Source organism: Lepus europaeus, chromosome 6 (genome assembly GCF_033115175.1).
Source record: "Lepus europaeus isolate LE1 chromosome 6, mLepTim1.pri, whole genome shotgun sequence".
NCBI classification, from domain to species: Eukaryota; Metazoa; Chordata; class Mammalia; order Lagomorpha; family Leporidae; genus Lepus; species Lepus europaeus.
Window position 1 is genome coordinate 101,694,058 of NC_084832.1, and position 25,845 is coordinate 101,719,902.

General features: G+C 50.2%; 1 protein-coding gene across 1 annotated transcript in view; it reads right to left on the minus strand.

Annotated features, from left to right (window-relative positions):
- PRMT8 (protein arginine methyltransferase 8) overlaps positions 1 to 25,845 on the minus strand; it is a 103,019-nt gene that overhangs the window by 58,060 nt on the left and 19,114 nt on the right. The window contains exon 2 of the mRNA XM_062195462.1: positions 7,364 to 7,549. Within this exon, the coding sequence (XP_062051446.1) occupies positions 7,364 to 7,549 (186 nt within the window). The remainder of the gene's footprint in view (positions 1 to 7,363; positions 7,550 to 25,845) is intronic.

Genomic DNA, 25,845 nt, shown 5'->3' on the forward strand with positions numbered 1-25,845 from the left:
CGTCTGGTGCCTCTGGGGAGGTGCTCTGATGCACTCTCATTTACCTTTACCACAATGAGGATTCCTCCAGCATGGGGCTGGGGTCTTGGGTGCCAGTGTGCTTTGCTCCTCTCTCTCTCTGTTGCCACCCAGTCTCCACACAGTCCTGTACAGTTCCCATGTCTTCCACGCTGAGTTCCAGAACTCTCCCTCGGCCACCCACCTTGAGATACAAGTTTTTATTTGTTGTTTTTATTTTCCTCTGTGGAGGCGGAAGCAACTTGTGAGAACCTCTGTAGGGCCATCTTGATATCTTTCTGTAGCTTTATATTAATTCTGAAATCAAGTAGTGAAACTCTTTCAACTTAGTTCTTTTTAAAATCACTTTGTTTTTTCCTGGTCCTTTGTCTTTTCCATGAAAATTTTAAAATTTAGATTGTTAATTCATACAAAATAGCTTCCTGGAGTTTATTAGAATTGCAGCAAATCTGAAGATAAATTTGTGGAGAATTGTCTGTCTTCTTACCACAATTGAGTTTTACAGTCCAAGAACATTGGATTCACTTATTTAGGTCTTCTTTAATTTATTCCTGGAATGTTCTATAGATTCTTGTAGAAATTAACTCCTAAATGTTTTATTTTACAGCACTAGATATGACATTTCAATTTTTTCCAGTGTATTTATATAGTGACCTCATATATTGCAGTCTTGATCACTTTGCATATTAGTTCTAGTAGGTTTTTAAGATTCCTTAATGTCTCTATAAAAAGGCCCTGTCACTTGGAATAAAGGCAATTTTACTTCTTTTTTCCTATCTGTGAGCTTTTTACTTTTTGTTCTTTCCTCTTGCTTTGTTACACTGGCAAGAACTGCCAGCAAAGTGTTGAATAGAACTATAGATGACAGACATCCTTCCTTTGTTCCAATAATATACAGCTTGTCACCAGCAAGTATAATTTTAGCTGCAGGCTTTCCATGTCTTTTATCAGACTGAAGAAGTTCCCTTCTATTTTTAACTTGCTGAGCTCTATCAGGAATTTGTATTGAACTTTGTCACACTATTTCTACACTTATTGAGTGCAAATGACTTTCCTCGTTTAATCTATTAATCATTGACCTCCATAGAGGGGTTTTGAATGGTGAACCAATACTTTGTCACGGAGTATTATCCTATTAAGATATTACTGATCTTTATTTACTCATACTTTCTTGAAGATATTTTTATGTATATTTATGAGGAATATTGATCTATAATTTCCACTCAGCTTCTCTAATCCAAAATTATGCTGGGCTCATCATATAAGTTAGGTTGTATTGCTACTTGTATGTTTTCTGCAAAAGTTTGTGGGGAATTGGTATTTTTCTTTAAATGTCTGCTGTAACTCACCAGTAAAACCACAGGGGCCTGGACCTGTTTTTGTGGGATGACTTTAGATCATGAATTCAATTTATTTCTTTGATGAAGTGCTATTTTGATTTTCTATATAATTTATGTCAGTTTTGACAGGATAACTTTCCAAGAAATTTATCCGTTTCATCTAAGATATCAAATTTATTGACATAACATCGTCATACTGGTCTCTCAGTATCTGTTGACTATGTGTACGACTTGTAATGATGTCTTTGCCTCCATTCATGAGGTTATAATTTGTGTTTCCTGTTTTGGTTCTTCTTGATCAGTATATTTAGTTGTTATCAATTGAATTAAGTTTTCAAAAACCATATTTTGACTTTATTGATTTTTTATACTGTTTGATTTCTGCTTCACTGATTTCTTATTGCATCTTAATTATTTTCTTTCTTCAACTTGCATGAGTTTTATTTGTTCTTCTTTCTCTAGTTTTGTAAGGTGGAAACTTTGATCATTGACTTTATACTTTCCTCTTTTCTACAACATATGCATTTTAAGCTATAAATATTCCTCTATATAGTGCTTTAACTGCATTCCGCAAATTATTTTACATTGTGCGCTATCATTTAGTTTAAAATATTTGTTAATTCCCCTTGTGATGTCTCTTCTTGCCCATGAGTTACTTAGAAGAATGCTGCTTAATTTCCAATTACTTGGAGATTTTCCAGATAACAGTGCTTTTGGTTTCTAATTTAATCCATTATGTTAAAAAAAAAAGTACTTTGCATGACTCTAATTTTAAGATTCCTGAGACTTGTTTTGTGACCCAGCATATGACCTATCTTAGTAAGTACTTGCATGTACACTTGAATGTGTCTTCTAGAATTCGGGATGCTATGTTCTAAACTGCTAGTTAGGGGGCTGGCACTGTGACACAGCGGATAAAGCCGCCGCCTGCAGTACTGGCATCCCATATGGACGCCGGTTCAAGACCTGGCTGCTCTACTTCTGATCCAGCTCTCTGCTATGGCCTGGGAAAGCAGAAGATGGCTCAAGTCCTTGGGCCCCTGCACCCGCATGGGAGACCCGGAAGAAGCTCCTGGCTCCTGGCTTCAGATCGGTGCAGCTCCGGCTGTTGTGGCCATCTGGGGAGTGAACCATCGGATGAAAGACCTCTCTCTCTCTCTCTCTCTCTCTCTCTCTGCCTCTTCTCTCTTTGTGTAACTCTGACTTTCGAATAAATAAATAAATCTTAAAAAAGAAAAAAAAAGGAAAGGGCAAGAAGCAATCTGAAGCTCAGCTCCAGCTCCTCTGCTACCCCACAGTCGGTGTCTTCGATCTTGTTAGAAGCTGCATGAGACAGGGGCTTGTTTACATGAAGTTCATTTCTGGCTTTGAATATCTGCAGGAGATCTCTGGGGCCAAACAGCATCCCCAACACCAGACACAGAACGTGGTGCATAATATGTGCTCAAAAAATTGGCAGACCATCAGCATAATGGCTAAACACACAGATCCTGGGGCCAGAATTCCTGCATTCAAACCACACCACCCCTGCGGTTGAGCTCTGTGACCCAGACCATCAGCCTTCGGTGCCTCGATTTCTCCATCTACAGAATGCGGCAATCATAGCGCCTACTATGTAAGGTTGTCGCAATGATTAAATAAGTGGATTACAGTCCACAGAAGTGTTAGTCCTGGAAGCTGGTGATAACCACACCCTTTTCTTCTGTGGAAGGAAACAGCTGAGGATGAGCAAGGACTGGAAGCAAGTAATGACCTGGATGTCAGAAATCTCCCAATCATAGTTGCAGTTGGAAATCCCAACTGCCTTCCCAGATGGAACTGGGCTGGTCGAGCACCTCTCGAGGTCCTATCTTTGCTAATACAGTTCTCCAAGTGTCCTTTCCTAACTCGCTTTTCGTCACTTCTTTGGCCCCTTCCTCCTTTCCTTAAGCCCCCAGACTCAGGAGTCAGAGCCCAAGTACAAGTTCTGGGAGAAGAAAGCTGTGATGCAGTAAAGCTTTCATCCTGGGTCCACCAAAAGAGCAAGCTCTGTGTCCCCTTCTTCCCCCTCACCCGTGAGCCCTCCTTGGGGTGGAGGTGGGGGACAGGGAAGTCTTGAGGCCTGTCGGACATGAGCTCGCCACTCTGTGGCAAACGATTCCCAGCCCTCTCTGCAGACGGTTTTGTCTCCCAGCTTTCCTGCTTATTAAATGCATGACAGCACATTGACTAATTGCTGGGAAATGAGGCCCCAAGAATCTATTTCAGAAAAACCTGCAGCAGGATTCTCAAAGGCAGGGAGCTGGCCGGGAGCAGGGTTGGCACCCAGAGCTCAGGGGGGCTGGCAGCACAGCCACGTGGGCAGAGATTGTCCTGGGGGCTGAGCTGCCCAGCCCAGGGCTGACTGTCAGAGACCCTGATCTGGGAGGTCATGGGCTCCGCCACCTCGGTGCGTGGAAGCCTCAGGGGGCACATAGCTGTCACTTTGCTCCTGCCCAAGCCTGCACTCTTCTCAGTGGCCTGGGTTGCAAGGCCACTGCTCAGGGTGGAGGGGTGGGAGGGGAAGAGCAGAAGAGTCCACAGTGTCTGCAGCCACCAGTGCTCCTCCCCGCTCAGCACTCTTGCACGTATCCACAGCCTGATCAAACTCAGTGCACTCCGCACCGGGCCCCCTCATCACTCTGCTCACGGCTGCTGAGCAGGCTGCCACTGCCACTGCCACCTATGTGGGCCCTGCTAACCATGGGGAGCAGCCTGCCCAGCAGCCAGCTCGGCTCTGAGTGGTGACGTACCAGTCTCGCCCAGACCGACAAGGCAAAGGTGTTGGTGCAAGTCGCCTGGCACGGACTAGAGATCCCTAGTGCTTGGTAACAGGAAACACAGTCAGGCTGTGCTGAGAGCAACGTTCGGAGTCCATCCACCTGCTCCCTTGCCTCCTTCTGCACCAGATGATCTTGGGGACCAAAAACAAGGTAAGGACCACCTCGCAAGTGGAGGAAGGTCAGCCCGCCAGCCCTGCACTGAAGGACCCATGCATTCGCCCAGAGCCAGCCTACAACAGCAGCGGCGTGTGCAGAAGTACTTCCTGATGAGAAGGTTGCCAAGAGCTCTTCCAGGTCAGAAACGCGTCTATGACCTGCAGCTCCCTAAGGCCAAGTCCCCTGCCCAGTCTGCGCTACACACGCATGCGCAAGTTGGGTTTGGTTATCAACATGCAGAGTTGAAGGAAGCTGAGCTACCATTTATTTGGTGGCCCCTGGTGTCCTCTCCCAAGTGGAGGTCATTTCCTTTGAGTGCTGGGTCGTGGCCCTGATCAGGCCTCACCTGAATGATTCAAGTAGCAGCCATGCCAACAGACCTTTGCAAGTCGGACGGCATGCAAAGCCCTGGCATGCAAAGCCCTGTAACCGTCACCCTGGTTAGGGGCTGGGGGCTCCAGCTGCTGAGGGAATTGCAGAGATCAGTAACACACACGTGAGTACCTTCCAGGGGCGAGGGTGTGGCCAGCAGGGACGGAGGCATTCAGAGGGCAGTACCCGAGAAGCCAACCAGAACACACTTCCTGGGGCAGATGAGCCTGGAGACTGGGGAGGGCTGAGCTCCAGGGGGTGGTGGTTGACTGATTTCTCAAGGGAGACTTCAGGCAAAGCCAAGGGGATGCATTTTGAGGTTCCCAGAACTGCTCTGGCCTCCCAGATACCCAGAGCCACAGGCCTGTCAGCCCTTGTCCCGTGAAGGACAAATGCTGGGATGCAGGGCTTGGTCTTGATGAGGGGAGCTCTTGATGGAGGCCCTTCTGCCTCTCAGAGCCTCTCCCGGGCCTCGGCCAGGGCTCCATGCCCAATGCTAGCCCCACTCTATCGGGGAGCAGGGTCAAAGAAGGTACAGCAGCTTCCCTCGCCGCCCTGAGGTGGCACCAGCCCATCCAGGGTCAGGACCCTCAGAACCGGGCACAAGTCCCCAGCCCCCACTCTGTGGGCCCCAGGCCAAATGCAATTCTCAGGGAGTAACCCCTGAGCCTCCCCACGGTGATGAGCCTAAGCCCCTCCCCAGAGGACTGCAAGAGGGACCAGCCAGGACTCATCAGTCCACGTGCTTCTGAAGTTTCCAGAAAGAAAGAAAGAAGGGGAACTTGTTTCTAAGGCAGTATGGCTCGGTGGTTAGCAATGCAGTCCCTGGGGCCCAGTGTGAGGGTTAAATTTCTAGCCCGTGGCCTTGCACAAAGGCAGCACAAGGATGAGCCAGGCTTGATCTGATTCTGAAGGGTGTGAGTCATCCGTAAAATGGGTGCAGACAGCAATACCGACCTCCTAGGGTGGCCCTGAGCAGAACTGGGCCAATAATCAACAACGCCCAGTATGCAATAAGCACTTTTCAAAATGCTGGCTGTTGGTATTAAATACCCTCCCAGCAGTGGCAGCACCGCTGTTGGGACAGAGCCATAGCTTATAGTCCCATCTAGTTGGAAGGGGAGCTTCAACGCTTGTTGGTAGTTGTTAATTAATTTTTTAAAATTTATTTGATTTTTTTTTTCTTTAAAAGTCACAAAAAGCTCTCCCATCTGCCAGTTCACTCCCCAGATCCCCACAACAGCTGTGGTTGGACCAGGCTGAAGCCAGGAGCCCAGGATGCCATCGGGTCTCCCACACAGGTGGCAGGGATGCCAGTACTCAGGCCTCGTCACCTGCTGCCTTCCAGGGTGTGCATTAGCAGGACGCTGGACCGGAAGTGGAGGAGCCAGGGCTCAAAGCAGGCACTCTGACATGGGACGTGGGCATGCCCATCGGCAGCCTCATCACTGCACCAAACACAGCCCCGAAGACTTGGTCTTAAAATGCATTCATATGCAAGTGGACTTTTGTTCCTGTTTCACTATTGTCTTCGTGGTATAAGGAGCTATTTTCTCTATAGGGTTCTCATGAGGATTAAATGAGATGATTCATGTCGTGTACTTAGTGTGCCCGGCACTTAGTACACACTCAGTCCTAGGAGGTTTTTGTTTGTTTGTTTGTTTGTTTGTTTGTTTTGGAGGGGGCGGGAGAGAGGGCGCTGTAATGTGGGGTGTGCAGGGTGGACAACACTCTGCTCCAGCCCCAGCCAGGAAACCTTCTCTTAGGAGGCTGTGTTCTTTCTAAAGCTGACATCTGTCTCTCCCTCTGTGGCATACGACAGGCATGAAGACATAAGCACTCCCAGAGAAGAAGCAGGTGTCAGACCTGGGCCAGAGTCCCAACGAGTTTCCTGCATCTCTCCCCCTGGAGGTGTTTTCTGGCCTAAGGAACCCACATCGTGACCCCTGGGAGGCCCTTTCAGCCTAAAGATTCGGGCTGCCAGGGCCGGCATTGCGGCACTGCGGGTTCGGTGCTGCCTGTGACGCCAGCATCCAGTCTGCTCTGCTTCTGATCCAGCTCCCTGCTGATGCCCCTGGGGAGGCAGCAGAAGATGACCCAAGTACTTGGGTCCCTGCCACCCACGTGGGCGACCCGGGTGGAATCCCAGGAACCAAGGATTCCACCTGGCTTCACCCTGGCCCAGCCCTGGCTGTTGCAGTCATTTGAGGAGTGAACCAGCAGATGGAAGATCTCTCTCTCTCTCTCTCTCTCTCTCTCTCTCTCTCTCTCTCTCTCCATCACTCTGCCTTTCAAATAAAGAAACAGATAAATCTTTTAAAAGAAAGAAAAATATTTGGGCTGCCTATATTGGAGCTCCTTGCAGTTATCAACGCCATCCAGGCTTGGGGTCAGGAGGAAGCAGGGGTGCCGGGATGAAAAAGAAACCTGGGGCTCCGCCCTGCCCCCTCTCTGGCCACGGGACACACGGACAACGCTGGCACCTGCTCACTGCTCCAGGTCCTGCCCCTCCCAGAGGAATCGGTGGACGAAGAGCTCAGGGGTTCAGGGGCCCCGGGAGAACCCACTCAGTGATGCTGAAGGGAGAAGAAACTGCTGCCGGGATAGCAGTGACCTGGCTCGTCCCAGCTCGTCCCAGTTCACCCTCCCCCCGACCCCAGCCCCATGATGTTTTACCTCATGGATCCCAAAGTGGGCATAGGAGTCGAAGTAATAATCTCTCGACGTCATCTCTTCCGGGTTCAGCAGCTTGGACAGTTTGCCCCGTCCCGGGCAGCTGGGCTGGGTGGACACATGGTGGACGCAGGGCACAGGCTTGGGCGGGACCACAGGCTGAGGGGGCTGAGCCGGGGGACCGCTCACCTGAGGAGAAAAGAAGGGGCGGGACATGACACAGACGCCCAAGTCCCGCCCTCCGGGACCGCTGCCCTCTCCTCCTCCAATCAGACGCAGCCGCCAGCCCTGAAGGACGCATGGTCCCTTCGGGCTTCCTGGCGGTTGGGTGGTGGCTGTGATTGGCAGGAGGTGGCTCGCCAACTGAGGAGCCTAGCTAACCGGGATTTCATCCAGTCGCAGCTCTTACTAGTGGGTGACCGGAGCCGATCCGCTTCTCTGGTGAACGAGGGCAGTAATGTCTTCCTTTGCAGACTAAGAAGCCCCCAGTGAAGAGAAAAGACGGGCAGCGCCGCAGGGCACGGCATGGCGGCCAAGGGGTGTGTGTGTGCGGCCCACAGCTGGTCCACTGAGTCCGAACTCCCAGCCCAGCCGCTCACCAGCTGTACAACCTTGGGGCACGTTAGTCATTGCTTGCTGCCTCAGTTTCCCCATCTCCAAAGTGGCAGTAAAGTGGACCCTGCCTTCTAGACTCGTCCTGAGGATTAGACAAGTTCCTGTTGTTAAAGTGCTTAGCAAAGGCTGAGCTCAGTGCGTCCTTAGCCCTGGCTTCTCTCCACCCCGCAGGTAGCGCCACGCTCAGAAGGGACTGGCTCTCCAAGGCTGGCCGCAGGTTCTGGGTTCTGACACCTGTTGTCTTGCGCCCTGCCCTATAGCACTGGGACACAGGCCCCGTGGCTCACCTCCCGCCTGCACACCAGGAAGTGGTGCTCCTTCTCAGTCCCCCGATCCTGGCAATCAGCCCAGCGCTCCCCTTAACCCCCGAAGCTACAGCCCAGCTAGGTCCCCGACTCCTCCAGGCTCAGGGGAGGAGGGAGAAGAAGATGGGGCTCAGAGAGCTTCTTCTTCCAGGGAGAGCAAGTGGAGCCCAGAAGCTCAGACCACAGCACCAGGGAAGAGCCCTCTCCCCGGAGTGTAGAAGACCCCGTGGGCTGGGCACAAGAAAGGCTTCAGCTCGGGGTGGAGCTTTCCCACGCAGAGCCGCAGCAACGTCCAGAGCCAGCCCCTCCGCGGCTGGGAACCTGGGTCCTGGATCCCACTCTGGCTCTAGTGAGATGTAAAACAGATAACAAGAGGCGGATGGCACAGGTATTGGCTCCCAGTGCAAGCCCTGGGGCCGGTCCGCCTGGCTCTGAGACCCAGCTCTGCTCTTCCTCCACTGCGGGACCTTGGAAAGTCGTTTGTCATCCTTGTGCCTCAGTTTCCTCCCCTATACAACACAGATCCTAATAAAAACCTACAGGAAAGAACCGTCAGGCTGTGTGGATGAGTCTATACAGATAAAGACTTTAGAACACTACTCGAAGCAAAGTGCCTTATTATTACTACTGCTCCTGGTACAGAGACTAAAGGTCATAATGCTGTTCTGTGACCCAATTTTCCCATCTGTGAGCTGGGTCAGCGCAGACTTACTTCCTGGTTTTCTGCAAGGGAACAGGAGGCTCCAAGGACAAAGCCAGATCAAGAATCAAGTGGGTAGGGCCCCTCGCTCATGCTGGGGGCACAGTCTGTGTCCAAGGCTGGAGGCAAGCGAGCCAGGGGAGGGTCACGGTCCCCTTTTCCTGGCGTATCTAGGCTAATGCCTCTGGGAAATAAGCAGACTTCCCAGTTTAGCAACATCAGAATTCAGGTCGGCAAGAGCCCAGGCTCGCTGGCAGAGGCAAGCGAGGCTGCCTCATTAGAATGCAGCAGGTGTGCCCACCCCAGCTTGGGATGTTGGTCACAGTCTCCAGGAGGCTAAAAATAGACTGTGTCAATTGCACACTCCCGTGCAGGCTGCAGAGTCACCTCTAAAGCCGAAAAGGGCTCTTTGCATGGAGCTGACCCCAATATTGACTCTATTTAAATAGATTAAGGAGGGAAAAACTCTTAGCTGATTCAGGCATCACGAACAGTCAAGGTCATCAGGGCCTCCAGCATCCCTTAGCTGTCACTCAACTCTGATTCCAACAACCCGTTTTCCATAGGGGCTCCCTGAGATTCTTCCTCCAATAGGCAACTTATGAAGTATCTACAAAAGGGCTAACACTGTGGCACAGTGGGTTAAGCCACTGCCTGGGACGCCGGCATCCCATATCAGAGTGTCAGTTCAAGTCCTGGCTGCTCCAATTCCAATCCAACTTCCTGCTCATGGACCCGGGAAAGTATAGAATGATGGCCCATGTAAGTGGTTGGGCTCCTGCCACTCATGTAGGAGACCCCGATGGAGTTCAGGGCTCTTGGCTTCAACCTGACCCAGCCCTGGAGGGAGGAGTGAGCCAGTGGAGGGAAGATTTCTTTCTCTCCTCTCTCTCTATTGTTCTGCCTTTCAAATAAAAAGTAAACAAGTCTTCAAAGTATCTGCCATGTGTATGAGACAGGGATGAATGGATTTGGGCACCTTTCACTGCAATAACCACAGATCGTGGGGTGAAGAGGTGATTCCAGCCCTGTCTCCGGTTCTGAAGGCCACCAGTCAGCTCTGTTCTTGCTAAGGGCACTTGCACTCTGCCAGTGGCTGGCCAGATGCACCCTCTCCATGAGGCTGCACATGTTGGGGAGGGAACAACAGAGGCCCACGATCCCTGGGCACTCAGTTACATGGAGCATAGCTTCTTATTCCATCCATACCCACTGAACACCTATGACATCACGGCACTGTGCAGAAACAGATACTGGGGACTGTTCCCCTTAAGAACTCTGCTTTCTGATCCAATAGGTGCTGAAACAAGGTTTGTTCTACAAAAGAAGTTCAAAGGGGCCAGCACTATGGCACAGTGGGTAAAGCAGCCAGCTGCAGTGCTGGCATCCCATATAGGTGCTGGTTCCAGAACTGGCTGCTCCACTTATGATCCAGTTCCCTGCTAGTGTGCCTGGGAAAGCAGTGGAAGATGGCCCAGGTGCTTGGGTCCCTGCATCCACATGGGAGAGCCAGAAGAAACTCCTGGCTCCTGCCCAGCTCCAGCAATTTGCAGCCATTTAGGGAGTGAACCAATGGATGAAAGACCTTTCTCTCTGTCTCTCCCTCTTTCTCTGTGTGTGTAACCCTACCTTTCAAATAAATAAATAAATTTTTCTGAAAAAAAAAGTTGTTCAAGCAAATTGTTCTGGGCATTCAAAGGAGAGAACATTCTATTCAGAGTCAGGAAACCCTGGGATAGCTGGCAGTGGGGGAAGGTGTAGGGTTTTGTGAATGGATTTTGGTAGGTGGAGATGGTGGCACTGCCTTCGAAGAGGAAGGGGTGGTTGGAACAGAAAGATGAAGTGGCAGGAAAGCACCTGCTTGGGAACAGCTTGGCTGCGACGGTGGGGAATCTGGCTGAACGGAAATCATGGCCAGGCTAAGAGGTGGTAACTAAATACTGCAGAGGGTGGTGAGATGTTGCCGTGTTTTAGCTGGGGAGTTCTCTGTTTGAGCTCGACTTTAGGAAGATGAATGTGGTAGCAACAAGGAGGAGAAAGGAGCGGAGGGACTGGGATTGGGGAGGCACAGGATGAACTTGGGAGGCGATTGTCAAAGTCCAGCCAAGAAATAATGAGAACCTGAACTACTGGGGCGCCCAAGGGACTGCCTGCCAAGGAATTGCAGAAATAGAATATATAGGGGTTGGCAACTGACAGAATGTAAGGGAAGAGAGGGAAGCTGGAATCAGAGATGACTTCAACATTTCAAGCCTGGGTGAGTAGGAAAATGGTGATGACATGAACAGAAATCAGCAAGTCAGCAAGAAGAGGCAGCTGTTGGGGGTGGGGGGAAGTAATGAATTTCAATCTGGATGTGTGGAATTCGAAATGTCATTGAGTCATATAAGAAAAGATGTCTAGCAAGCAGACATTAATGTGGCTCCAGTCAATCAACACCATAAACAACACTGAGAAATGTGTTCTGACATAGGAGTGTGTGGCAGACAAAGCCCACCACCCTTCATATGGAAAGAGCTCTTACAAACCAATAATAAAAGATGGATTCCTGGGGCCAGCACTGTGGTGCAGCAGGTTGGGCCACTGCCTGTGACGCCAGCATCCCATATGAGTGCCAGTTCAAGTCTTAGCTGCTCCACTTCCAATCCAGCTCCCTGCTAATGCGCCCGGGAAAGCAGCAGAAGATGGGCCGAGTACTTGGGCCCCTATCACCCATGTGGGAGACCTGGAAGGAGTTTCAAGCTCCAGGCTTCAGCCTGGCCCAACTCTGGTCATGGTGGCCATTTGGGGCATGAACTAGCGGGTGGAAGATGTCTCCTTTCTCTTACTCCGCCTTTCACTAAAAATCAGGCAAATTAAAATTAAAACAAAACCACGTATAATTTTTAAATACTAGCTAAGCTTTCCATCCCCTTCTAAAATGACTAAAATTCTGCAGTTGCAATGTTGCAGAAAAATAACTACTTTCATATTCTTCTAGTGGTTTTTTTTTTCTTCTAGTGGGAATGTAAGCAGGTTGAGAACCCTTAGAAGGTGTTTGGCAAAGCCCACCGGAAGTGGTAAACAGAATGAATCCTCAGCCCAGTAATTACATATTGTACGGAATTTATCATAAGGAATAGTCTTGGAAAATCATAAATTTGTCCCTGTAACAATTTCCTGACAGTGCTGCCCACAAGGGCAAAACATAGGAGTTAACTTAGATGCTCCACAAAATAAGACTGATAAAACAAACAACAGTGCCTCCCCTGGATAGATTGCTAGACAGCCATTGGAAACGTTGCAGAAAGAGCTACAAATGCAGAACACGAGGGAGAAGACTTTGTGGTGTGAGCCATATTCTCATGGTGAGAACCTATCCACGCCCGAGTGTGAAGAGGGGACTCAGGGGACGCCCCAGAGTTGTCAGTGATCTTTGCGAGGTGTTACATTGTAAGCAGTTGATTCTTTTTGTGTTTGTTTATATTTTTAAGTGTATGCTATTAATAAGTGCTATTTTGTAAATATCAGAACAACGAATAATACTTAAAAAGAAAAGGAAATGTCATCCCAGGCTTCTGAAGAGGAACTGAAGCTGGTACCCTGGTTTGGAAACCATCCGGGGGTGGGGTGCTGATGCGATTCAGGTGGGAGAGACCCCGAGGGCAGGAGGGTAGAGGGAAGTGAAGATGGACCTGGGGGAGCAGCCAGAGTCGGTCCCCCCTGAGGACCGTGGAGGCACCAGGGGACCCAGGAAGAGAGGAAGTGAGGAGGACGCGTTCTTGCTTCTCCAGTTCCGTGACTGCGCCTCATCCATGTCTATGTGACCCACACATTGCACTCCCATGTCCATGCAAGTGCTCCGAGCAAAGTCGACCTCCACACAGCTCAGCCAGAGACCCCTCAGCCTCATCTATCCAGATGGACACGGTGCTCGGGGAGCTGCAGTCACCTCTGGAGCTAAAGAAGCCTCAGTGCGTGACTCCAACCTTGATGCTGACTTTTGCATTTAAACTTCTTCACATGGTCAAGGTCACAGGGGCCTCTGGCACCCCTTAGCTGTCATTCAATTTTGACTCCAAGGTTCTTTTCCATGGGGACTCCCTGAGACTCTCTATCCAACAGCCAACTTACACAGTGTCTATCATGGCCATGAACTGCATGAGACAAACAGATCCATGGATTGGGGGGCAGGGAGCATTCACTTCCGTAGCCACAGGCTACGAGACCAAGAGATGACCATGGTCCACAGAGGATTACATTCTGTCCGAGACTCAGGTGTGGTCTCTCTAAGAAGCCGCGAGTGGGCGGGAAGCAGCAGTAGCCCTCACTCTTTGGACATTCAGCTTCGTGGGGTGCTGCTTCCAATTCCATGAATGTCTGTGGAACACCTATAACATCAAGATACTGTGTGGGGCCTGTGGGAGAAACAAGGAATGTATAGACCCTATAGATTCCCTGTAGGCAAATAGGAACCTGTACAGGAATCCAGATGGGTCTCCCTATAGGCCCTTGAGAGGAGATCTGAACATAAGGCCTTTGGCTCCTCTGGCTGCCCACTCGTGGCCCTGGAAAGATGTGAGGAATGTAGGGATGGGTCTTGGGGGATGATGGACGTGTCGTCAATGAAGTCAGAAGGCCAACCCTTCCCTCAGCCACACTCGGTATCCAGAGCTGGGAGAAGGCCACCTTCACACTCTCCTGTGTGTTGGCCAAGGACTCAGCCAAAGGCCTGGGAATCACATGGGATGCTCAGCCCAAATGATTAGAACCTCAGTGCCTCAGTCTCCCCATAGCGGCACCCATCACAGCTCCAGGTTGCTTCCCGTGCCCAAGCCCCTTGCCAATGGACGTTTCAGTCCTCCTGCCTTGGGAGATTGTGCCCTTACCCCCCTTGAGATCCAGTTCTGTTTTCTCTGCCCTGCCGTCTACTCTGATAATGGTTTCTGCACCATCGCCCCCAGCGTTGTCCTATCTGGGGACCTGGGGACCCAAGGCTTAGAAAGAGCCCTGCCTGCTCTTCCTTCCCCCTGCCAAGGGTCCAGGCCCAGGGCACTGCTGCTTCCTGGAGGTCATCTGATATTGTCTGCTTTCCTGATCGGCTTAGAATCCCCACCCACTGTCAGGATTTACCCTGGTTTTCTACTCTCTACGCCAACCACTGATCAGGACCCTTCAACCACTGCGCCCTGTCTCTAGGTTGGCCTTTCCTGGGGGCATTTCCAGCACAGTTTATCTCCCTAATAAATGACTTTTGATCTTCCCAGCCTTCCCGTTCTTGCTGAGGTGAACAGACCCAGACTCCACCAAATGCTCTGTTGTGGAAACAGAAACTGGAGACCAAGAGGAAGATGTTTCCTGAGGAAGGGGCATTTGAGCTGGTCCTTGAAGGGTGGGTGGGATTTGCACAGGCAAGGGTGGGGATTCGGGGAGTGTGATTTCTACTTCCTCCACCTCCACCTCAAAATGAGGATCAGTGATGGTGATGATGGGGAAGGGGATGGTGATGGTGATGGCCATGAAGACGACACTGACACTGACTGAGACCACTGTGCTGCAGGCACTGTGCTAAGCATTTTACAGACAGCACATCATGAATCCTCATGCTAACTCAATGGGGTGCTGAAATGTACAGACAAGAAAACTAAGATTGTAAAAAGTTTAGTTGATTGGCCAGAGCCCAGAACTAGGAAGTACCAGAGCCAGGCTGTAAACCATACCTGTTTGATACCAGAGCCCATGCTCTTAACATCAGTGGTCAGCAGCCAGATTTTGGGCAGAAAGATGAGCAGCAGAGCTCTGCCTGGCAGGAAGCCCAGTCTTGGGGGAAGGGGACAGAAAGAGGGTTAACAGGCACTGAGTAAACAGGAAAGCGCTTCCGTGAAGGTGGGCGCAGGTGGATACCTCCCCAAGGCGGCTGGGCTTAAATGGGAGCAGGTGGCAGGCTCCTTGTGGCAGATGAGACACGAGGGCTTGTACGGAAAGGAATTTGTCTAGGATCACAGCAGCAAGCCAGAGGTGGATCTGCAACTGGAACCCCCAAGAAAACAGGGAAGTCATGGGGGAGGTTTAAGGAAGCAGGGTGCGGTGATGGGTCTACGGAGCAGGCAGGCTGGCTGCAGAGAGCGGAGGAGCCTGAGCCGTCTGCACCAGGCAGCTGAAGCTAACCCCAGCCCTTTGGGCTATAAATGGCTTCTACTGGCACCAGCCCAGGCTTTCAAACGATTTCTCTGAGAATGAGAGGCTCACTGGAGGAGCCAAATTCTGCTCTGTTCTCCAAATGTCAAGAGAGCTTTTTCTAACCTGAGTTGTCTGTCCTTGGCAGCAGCCTGCCTGGCCTGGAGGGTCCGTGGAGGGAACAGAGGACGGCAGGGTACGGACAGCACAGGGGAGCGGAGGAGCAGGGTTCCAGGCCAGGCTTCACCTCATCTTTTCTCCACCACACTCACCCCCTCCCCTTGTCCATCTGGGCCCAGAGCCCCTTCTTCCCCCAGTGTCACCCTTTCTTCATGCCTGTGTCTAGGCACAAGGCTGTGATCTAAACTGCGGCCCATGCCATTAATCGTCACAGGAATAGGAGCTCTTCTAAACCATCTGCGTCAATAGGTAGGGACCAGAGTTTGCTGCGACAGAACATGGCAGTGGCGCAAGATCAGGCAGCAGCAAGGCCAGCAAGAGCCCTGCTGGCCATTCGGGCCTTTCCTATCGCCATTGTCCCCCTCTGACCAATAGCAGCCTTCGTCCCACCCTTGGAGCTGCCTCCATATTTCCTGCTGTCTGAGTTGGAGGATGGTTCCGAGCAAGGCATTCTTGAAGTCCACCTCCCCAGAGGAAGTAGTGTGCTACAATTGGCCCTAGTCACTGCCTCTTATCTCAGGGGCCGGAAGCCCAGAGCTGGGGCAAGGGGCCAGGTCTAGATGCTGCTGGTCCTACAAGATGCTGCCATCTTCCCACACGCAGCCTCTGGGGCTCCCTGGCTCGCACCAGTTCGTTCACCAGCAGTCGCCCTCAGGGCACCTCGCAGGGGGCATCTCTGGCACACTCTCCAGATCTGCCTTTCCTAGCCCAGCCTACAGGTGGCGAGTCCATCGACGGACACCTGTTGCAGAGCGTCCACTACTGTCACCCATTCAGCCCTCCCTGTTCACGGGTCTCTGACTACAGCTCTGGCATCTTGGCAGAGCCCATCCTCACACCGTTTTGTTGCCTTACAGTCAAGCTCCCTCAGCCCATGGCTGTCTTCCTGAAAGCCCCTTCCCTTGGGCCCTGCCATGCACCACTCTCAGTCCCCACCCTCCCAGGGTTGCCAGGGAGACCCACCAGAGCTCTTGGCTCAGCCAGGGCTCGAAGAAGGCTCAAAGACAGTGGTTTTCAAATTATCAGCATCACTCGTGGGGCTGGAGAGACATGCAAATGCTTGGGCCTTACCAGAAGCCCTGGCCTGGGGCCCAGAAGCCTGCATTTGACAGGCCCTTCAGGAGATTCTGATCCAGAGTCCTATTCCGATGACAGCCACTGGTATAGGTTGCATTTTCCCACACTGTGTTGCACAGAATAGGACCTCCTAGGAGAAGGCTCCACAGTCAGGTACGTTTGGACAGACGAGCTAAAGAGATTGCTTCATTGCAATCCTCTAAAGCCTTTAATTAGCCAGGATGAAGTGCGACCCTCCAAGAGGGCACGGGAGGGGTCCAGAGCCAGCAGATTTAATACCTGAGGCACCACTTGTCTCAAGATATCTCTAAACATGTCTAGAAATTAATGTTCTGAGCAAAACAATCTGCGTTCTGATTTCAAACAGTGCTTGTGCCTTCCAATCCATTCACCATCGTAGAGGTGGATCTCAAGCTCACTCCTCAATCCGTGGAATCAGAACCTGAGGGCTGGGGCTGGGGCTGTGGTGCAGCAGGTTAATGCCCTGGCCTGAAGCCCTGGCATCCCATATGGGCACCGGTTCGAGACCCGGCTGCTCCACTTCCAATCCAGCTCTCTGCTATGGCCTGGGAAAGCAGTAGAAGTCCTCGGGCCCCTGCACCCACGTGGGAGACCTGGAAGAAGCTCCTGGCTCCTGGCTTCAGATCGGTGCAACTCCGGCTGTTGCAGCCAACTGGGGAGTGAAGCAGCAGATGGAAGACCTCTCTCTCTCTCTCTCTGTCTGTCTCTCCTCTCTCTGTGTAAATCTGACTTTCAAATAAATAAATAAATCTTTTAAAAAAAAATAACCTGAGGGCTGAGACCCCATGATCCTCACCTTCCACGAGCTGCCCAGTTGTTGCCCTGATGGACCGAGGACAGTACCTGCCCTGTCCTTTCCTCTCTGTTCCCTTGAGCTGACGCAGCCCTCGGATGCCAACCTGGCACTGCCATCATGCTGTTGAGGTTCCCAGATGACGTCAGAGCCAGGCCAAGGGCACCTGGCAGAGAGGCAGCCAAAGGTGCCAGAGAACACTTCAGTATGACCGTGAAAGAGCAGGGGCTGGGTGAGACTTTGGCCAAGTCTGGCAGTCACTTCCAGGGGACCTGGGTGGCTCGCACGGAAGCCAGCCCTTGGGGACAGTGCTGGCAGTGGTGGCAGTGCACCGTGTCTCCGTGCCTCCCCTTGGCCTCTGGCTGTCTCTTTGTGCTATAACAGCAATGCCTGCTTCAAATCAAAATGGCTTTGCACCCACACAGCACTCCCTCTGTCTCCTGGTTCACTAACTGCTGGGAAAGAATCTATTGGATTTTTTGGGCCTGACCTATTTTTTAAATAAACTGGGGCTGTTTCCCACTATTAGTCACTTTTCTCCCAAGCCTCCACATATTAAATTCTCTTCTTATATCCTCAGATATTTGGGCTGCGAGAAATGTCAAGTTAATTGGATGCTTGGCTCCCGGCTCTTCCTCTTCAATGGGCTTAAAAGGCACACTTCCCTGTGTGCTCCCCTCTGCTTCCTCCCACATCCCTCCCCAAGGCAACAGGAGCTTCTTTCTCTCCTTGGACTTGAAGGAGGTTCCTGGGCACCTGGCTTCCCGCTCTGCTCCCTGTACGGGCAAATGTGCAGGGAGACACAGTCTCCCCTGACAAGCTTACGGTGCCCTTCGGACTTCGGGACTTCAGCCAATCCCAACGTGCAGTCCTGCCCAGGGTCCTTGTATGGCTCGACTCGAAGGCAGTCCTCAGTGGCAGCGGCAGCATGCACTATGTCCCATACTCATATCGCTGTGCAAAGCCAGCTTCCTCTTCTGTCACACAGTGACAGTTACGGGCCCGCTCTCTCCTCGCGCGGCTGCAATGGCACAGACGCTGACTATGCAACTGTTTAGAGGAAACTCTGAAGTGTGACATAGGAGTAGGAGACTTCTGGCTCTTGCCATCTGACTCGCTGCCACGAGGCTATTTTTGGATGCTCCCTGGGTCCTGTGCTGGCACTGGACACGGTGGCTTTGGCTGCCCTTAGAGCTGTGTTCTGCTGGCTGCTTGACCCTGGCTCATCACCTTACAAATTGTCCACTCTCTAGGCTTCTGTTCTGCCTCGTTTCCTCTGTGCTATCTCAGTACGACCAGATTGAGCTCTTCAGGAAGGGACCATCACTAGAAACCAGCCATCTTCTCCAGCCCTGGGTCTCTTCCTGCTCCTATTCTAAAGGCCTATGGCATCTACTGTCTAAAGCTACTGGCTTCGTTCTGTTCTGTTTGGGGAGCAAATCGTCTCAGGCAAATGTTCTATAATGAAAGGTGTGACCGCTAGAAATAAGAAGTAAATTCTTTCAGAGTAGTGATCAGATTTTATATGAGTGTACTTCAAAAAGTTCACGGGAAAATGGAAGTGAAAGACAAGTTTGGAGGTGGGCGTTGGGCACAGGTGCCACTTCGGAGACCCATATCCCTTTTATCAGAGGGCCTGGGGTTCAAGTCCCAGCTCCACTCCAGATTCTAGCTTCCTGCTAATGCACACTCTGGGAGGCAGCAGGTAGGTGATGGCTTAAATACCTGGGCTCTGACACCCACATAGGAGACCTGGACTGAACTCCTGACTCCTGGCTTTGACCCAGGCTAGGCCTTGTGGGCATTTGAGGAGTGAATCAATAGAGAGCTCGCTCGCTCTCTCTCTCTCTCTCCCTTTCTCTCCCCTCCCCCTCCACTTTATTCTGCCGCTCTCTTTTTTTTTTGTTGGTCAATTTAAATTCACTATTTATTTGTTTTGAAAGACAGCGAGACAGACAGACAAATCTATCTGCTGGTTCACTCCTCCAATGCCTGCAACAGCTGCGAACTTAATCTGAGCCTCATGTGAGTGGCAGGGACCCAGCTACTTGAGGCATCATCTCTAGCTCCGTGCGTGTGCGTTGGCAGAAGCTGGGATCAGGAGAGTCCCAGGACTCCAGCCCAGATGCTCCAGTGTGGGATGCAGGTGCCCTAAGCGGCTCCCCAACCTCTAGGCAAACACCTAGTCCTCTCTGCTCTTCAATACATTTCTAAAAAACATGTTAAAGGTAAGTTTATTTTGGTGCAAGAAAAAAAGAAAACATTTTAAACCATACAACAAGTTTTCCATGACCTTTTAGAAGACCCCTCACATGCATGGATTTCAAAATATTTTGCACAGAAATAAGCTTATCTTTCAATGCCATTCTCCACAGACCTGCAGAAGTACCTTGTATGTCTTGTTCCCCCCTTAATACCTGGCATGGAGCTGAGGGCTCAGTAGAGACTCCTTGATTACACTATGCTTGTACCTTTGCTGGGCCAACATCGCCGTTCATAAATAGATTATGAACATAGAGGGAAGCAGGCTACTTCTCACCATGCAGTCAGAGAGCCTTGACTCCCCTTGAGAGAGCAGAGCGATGGCAGGAAGGAAGACATAACTGAGAACAGCCATCAGAACGCTCACACACCCCAGCTCCCCTGGAGGGCTCAGCCATGCTCCACACGCCTTGCCGAGAAGTATCTTACCTCCTGTGGCTGCCAGGACAAGAACCTATCTTGCAAATATAGAATGCACTTACTAAGCACCCATGACTCCACCCATGCTGTGACTTCAGCTAGACTCAAGTGCATTTGTTAGATGGTGTTCCGATGATCTCTTCACACCCAAGTCATACAGGACCTCACTGCGAGCAATGATGTCAGAGATCACACCGCAGAGCTGCAGGAGTCAGCAGCTGCTCCCTCGGAGTCCCCGCCCCATCATCCGACTCCTAAGCTGGGGGCTGGAGGAGAACAAGCCACGAGGTCAGGTTGTAAGACAGAAAGGATAAAGGGAATTTACCCAAATGGAATTAAAGGGGAGAAAAAAAGAGCCATTTGCACCTCAATATTTGTTGCAGCTCAATTCACAAAAGCTAAGACATGGAATCAACCTAAATGTCCAACGGATGACTGGATAAAGAAACTATGGGATATGTACTCTATGGAACACTATACAGCAGTAAAAAAAAAAAAAAAAAAAAAAAAAAAAAAAAAAAACAATGAAATCCAGGCATTTACAACAAAATCTAGGAAGCTGGAAAACATCATGCTGAGTGAAATAAGCCAGTCCAAAAGGGACAAATATCATATGTTCTCCCTGATCGATGGCAACTAAATGAGCATCTAAAATGATGCCCATTGAAGTGAAATGGACACTATGGGAGACAATGACATGATCAGCCTTTGTCTAGACTGTTGAGGAACAACTTACTATTTTATTCCTTTTAGTATTTTTGTTGTTGTTGTTGTTGCTCTGTTTGTTCTATATAAGACCACTGGTTGAACTCTGTAATCAATGTACAATAATTCTTAGGCGTTTAAAATTAACAGAAAAGTGATCTCTGTTAAACATAGGAGTGGGAATAAGAGAGGGAGGAGATATATAGGTTGGCACATGCTCACCCAGACTTACCTCCAATGGTGGAACTAGAAATGTGCCAGGGGATTTCAATTCAATCTTACCAAGGAGGCAGGTACCAATGCCAGCGCACTTGGTAAAGTGATAAGTATAACTACACAACCAATCAAAAAGATAGGGTATGTGTCGAAGAGATTTCACAAATAAGACCACTGTAAGCAAATAATGAAGGATAGAATTAAAAGGGAGAGAATGATCCTGCGGGGGAAGCAGGGCACACAGCAGACTCATAGAATGGCAAACGCCCAAAACAGCACTCCTGCCTCAGAATCAACCCTTGGGGCATTCGGATCTGGCTAAAAGGTCCATGAGAGTCTCACAGGCATGGAAAGCCATGACACGGTGGCAAAAAACAATCTAAATGAAAGATCCTGGTGAACAAGACCCCAGCAGAAGGAACAGGCCATCAAGGAGGAAGGCGTCTTCCTCTGAAGGGAGGAAGGAACCTCCACTGTGACACGGCCTTGACTAAACAAGTTCAGAGTCGGTGAACTCAAGGGGCTTCCATAGCCTAGACAGCTCATAGCAAGAGTCTCGGGTGATTGCTGACGTCATAAATAAGAGTGCCAATTGTTAAATCAACAACGGGAGTCACTGGGTACATGTTCCCCACGTAGGATCTCTGTCCTTAATGTGTTTTACTATGAAACTTAAAAACACTACTAGTTGAACAATACCCTATACCTTGTGCGGTTGTGTGAGTGCAGCCTGTTGAAATCCTTGCTTAGTATATACTAAGTTGATCTTCAGTATATGAAGGTAATTGAAAATGAAACTCGATAAGGGGCAGGATGGGAGAGGGAGAGGGAGAGGGGAGGACCACGGGAGGGAGGGAGGTTGGGGGCGGAAGCCACAACAATACAAAAGTTGCACTTTGTAAATTCACATTTATTAAATAAAAAAAAATAATAACTATATAACAAACAAAAAAAGAAAAAAAGAACTTAATACTTTACCCTTTTAGTATTTTTTATATTCTACTTAAAACTATTGGTTGAACTCTGTAATTAATACACAATTATTCTTAGGTTAAAAAAAAAAAAAGACAGAAAGGAAGTGACATGCTTCAGGCCACACCCATAACCCACACCGAGTTAATCTAGATTCTCACTCTGGTTTCCACGAACTTCTCCAGGCACTTCCTATTTAAGTCTAGAAAACTCATTTACTCCGATCAAATGTATTTCGACTCAGATTGTTAGCAGGAGTGGCTGACTCCTTTAGAGATTCTGATGCAAGCACAATCTCAACGTGCTAGCGTTCCAGCCACACACAGAGAGGTGCCAGCCAGCAGCAACAATCCAGTAACAAAAACCTGTTTAAAAGGTGACTTCAAATTAGTCAATACAGACAAAAAAAAAAAACTGCAATGGGGCTGGCGCTGTGGCCAAATAAGTTAGGCCTCTGCCTGCAGCACTGGCATCCAATATGAGCACTGGTTCGAGTCCCAGATGCTCCTCTTCTGATCCAGCTCTCTGATTACAGCTGGGAAAGCAGCAGAAGATGGTCCAACTCATTGGGCCTCTAAACCCAAGACCCGGAAGAAGCTCCTGGCTTTGGATCTGCTGGGAATCCACACACACACACACACACACACATACGTATCTATATATGTATATATATAGGTATATATATGTGTGTATATATAAGTATATATATACAAATATATTTATAGCAATATCAGTCACAACAGCGAAAATGTAGAAGCCAACCAGGTGTCCACTGACAGATAAGTGGTAAGCAACACGTGGTATAAGCACATCAAAAATACTATTCCACCTTAAGAAGTAAGGACATTCTGGTAAATGGTACAGTGCGGTGAACTTTGAGAACATGATGCTAAGAGAAATAAGCCAGTTCTACCTCCGGAGACACTCAGGGCAGTCCTAGCCATGAAGACAGGAAGTGAAACCGCTCAGGAGGGACTTTGGGGGCATTCGTGTTCAGTGGGTGCAGAGTCTCGGTGTTTCTGGACCTAGGGTCTGGGGTGGGGGTGGGAACGGTTGCGCAGCAGGATCAAGAATCTGAAGATCACGGATCGCACACCTAAGAATGGCTAGGATGGTACGTCTTATGCCGTGTGCATTTTACCAAAAATTTGTTTTGATTGGAGAAAAAAAATCCGCTAGAACAAGGAGGCTAGATTGATCCCATGGTTTGGGTGGTTTGAACCCATGAAATGAGCAGTCCTGGACTTCAGGCCTACAAGGTCTGGAAACAGCATGCCAGAATCCCCAACTCAAAGACTCTCAAGCATTCACCTGTCAAATTAACTCACTTGATCCCCGTGGAAAGAAGGGACCATCAAAGAAGGAGGCACCTTTCTCTGAAGGGAGGAGAGAACTTCCACTTTGATCATGGCCTTGTCTAAATAAGGTCAATTTGTGAACTCAAGAGGCTTCTGTAGCCTTGAGAGCTCATGACAAGAGCCTCGGGTGACTACTGACTTCATAAATAAGAGTGTCAATTGGTAAATCAACAACAGGAATCACTGTGCACCTACTCCCCATGGAGGATCTCTGTCTTTAATGTGTTGTACTATGTGAATTAACAGTAAAACTAGTCTTCAAACAGTACTTTATACTCTGTGTGTCTGTGTGGGTGCAAACTGTCCAGATCTTTACTTAGTATATACTAACTAAATCTTCTGTATATAAAGATAATTGAAAATGAATCTTAATGAAGAATGGGATGGGAGAGGGAGTAGGAAGTGGGATGGGAGTGGGGGTGGGAGGGCAGGTATGGGGGGAAGAACTGCTATAATCCAAAAGTTGTACTTATGAAATTTGTATTTATTAAATAAAAACTTTCTATTAAAAAAGAAAAAAATAAAAAATAAAATGTTCTAAAATACAAAATAAAATTAACTCACTCATCAGGTCCCTTCGTTCCTGAAAGGAGGAAATAGATGCGTGTTCCTGGTGATGGGTAAGAGACAGAAGAAAGAGAACTCACAGAGACCGTTCTCAGGACAGCTCCGCTCCTGACCCCTGGCAAAGGGACTAGCCTTGTCCTGCTCTACGAAGAGAAGCAGGGAGGCCAGGAGCACATCTGCCCTCCCTCAGCGATCTGGGGTTCTGGACTCTGGTCCCCAAACTCCCGCATCAGCATCGTATCTATGAGGCCAGGCAACTTCTCCACCCCACGCCTGCTAGTCCAGCCTCTGCCACCTTGGCCTTCATTCTGCCCATTGTACACCCCCGAACGAATTCCCACCCAGGCGCTCTGCACCAACCGTGTCCCCCATGTCAGTGACTCACTCTCACCCCTCTCGGGGCTCTGTTCTATGATGCCTTTTTCCTGCCCCTGTTTCCACCACGTTCATTCTACAAACACTGGCAGTGAACGCTGTACAAACACCGGCAGCATCAGGCACGCACAAGCCGCATCCCAGCTTATAGGACTGTGCCTTGCACCGAGGGCGTGCTCAACCAATATTTGCTGAATGCATGAATGAGAGAAGGAGCAAATGACTGAATGGATGAATGAACCTCTCAACAAGCTGCCCGGGGGGGTCAATGCCAAGGACATAGAGAAGCACAGGGATGTAGCAGCTAGGAGGCGCTCCTGGAGATCCGCCCTCGGCCCCACACAGCCTGCTCCACCCCACAGAGCCCCCAGGGCACACGGTGAGGACAGCTGTTTCCTCAGTGCCCAAGCTGGACACTGGCCCCAGCCCTGCCTGCTGCTCTCAGATTCGCCCTGCGTGCGTGGCGGGCAGTCCAGAGCCCAGGAAAGCTGGGTCAGCTGTTGCCAGACACTTCATCCATGAGGCCAGACCTGGAGTTCCCAGAATCCTTACAGATAAAGTCCAAATTCATCAGAGAGGTTTACAAGTCTCCCCACTTCCTTGCCATGGCCCCACCTCTTCATGCTTCCCAACTCCGGTGCTGTTCCACCCCTCTTCTCTGAGTCCCCTTCGTGCACGGTGCCTGTACCCCCTGGCCTTGGCACCTGCTGTGCCTCTGCCTGACACCCACAGCTCCTCCCTCTCTAGTGCCCACCCCCCTGTCCAAACCACACCTGCACAGCTCCAGTGAGTCCTGGGGAGGCTGGGGTGGCCTCCCAATATCGAGTCTCCTTCCATTGCTTCCCCCCACGCCAAGTCAGGCACCCCAGGAGGAAACCAGTCCCAGAACACGGAGCCTGCCATTCTGAGGACAGTACCTCTCAATGGGGTGTTTCACCTGATCTCTTGCAAAGGGCAGCGTGTTGAAGCTGCAGATCTGAGGGTCCGAAGATCTCAGAGGAGATAACGTGAGATTTCTGCCTCTGTGAGCACCACAGCCCCATCCCCAGTGTCTGGAAATCCTCTCTCCCCAGCTGACATTAGAAATTCTAAGAGAAGGCTCTGCATTTTGCTTCTGTATTTAAAAAAAAAAAAGTTATGGTGAAGAAATGTGAAGAGAGGCTGGCATTGTGGCACAACAGGTTAAGACACCTCCCATATCAGAGTGCCTGGTTCGAGTCCCAGTTTCTCTGCTTCGGACCCAGCTTCCTGCTAATGTGTCTGGAAAAGCAGTGAAAGATGGCCCAAGTGCTTGGGTCCCTGCCACCCACGTGGGAGACCCGGATGGAGTTCTAGGCTTCGAGCTGACCCAGCAGTCATTTAGAGGAGTGAACCAGCAAGTGGAAAAATCTCTCCACCTCTCCCCACCCCCTTCTCGGTCAAGTGCCTTTCAAGTAAAGAAAGAAAGAGCGGAAGGAGGGAAGGAAGGAAGGAGGGAGGGAGGGAGGGGGGAAGAGAAAGGGGTGGCGGGAAGTGGAGCTTGCAGGCTTTGGGGTGGCTGGCTCTGCCGCTCCTCTTTCTGAGCGCACTTCTTAGTACTGGTGTCCCCCAGAGCCTCTCTTCTGTAGGCTCTCCCTCAGCACAGACCCCCTGCAACAGCCAGGCTTGGCCCAACTCCCCTGTTAAAGCTTACCGACCTCCCACCCCCTCCGAACAAGGCTTGGTTCCCGACTGCACTCCCCGGGCTTAGCACAGTGCGTCCACTCTCCGTGAATGTGGAAGGA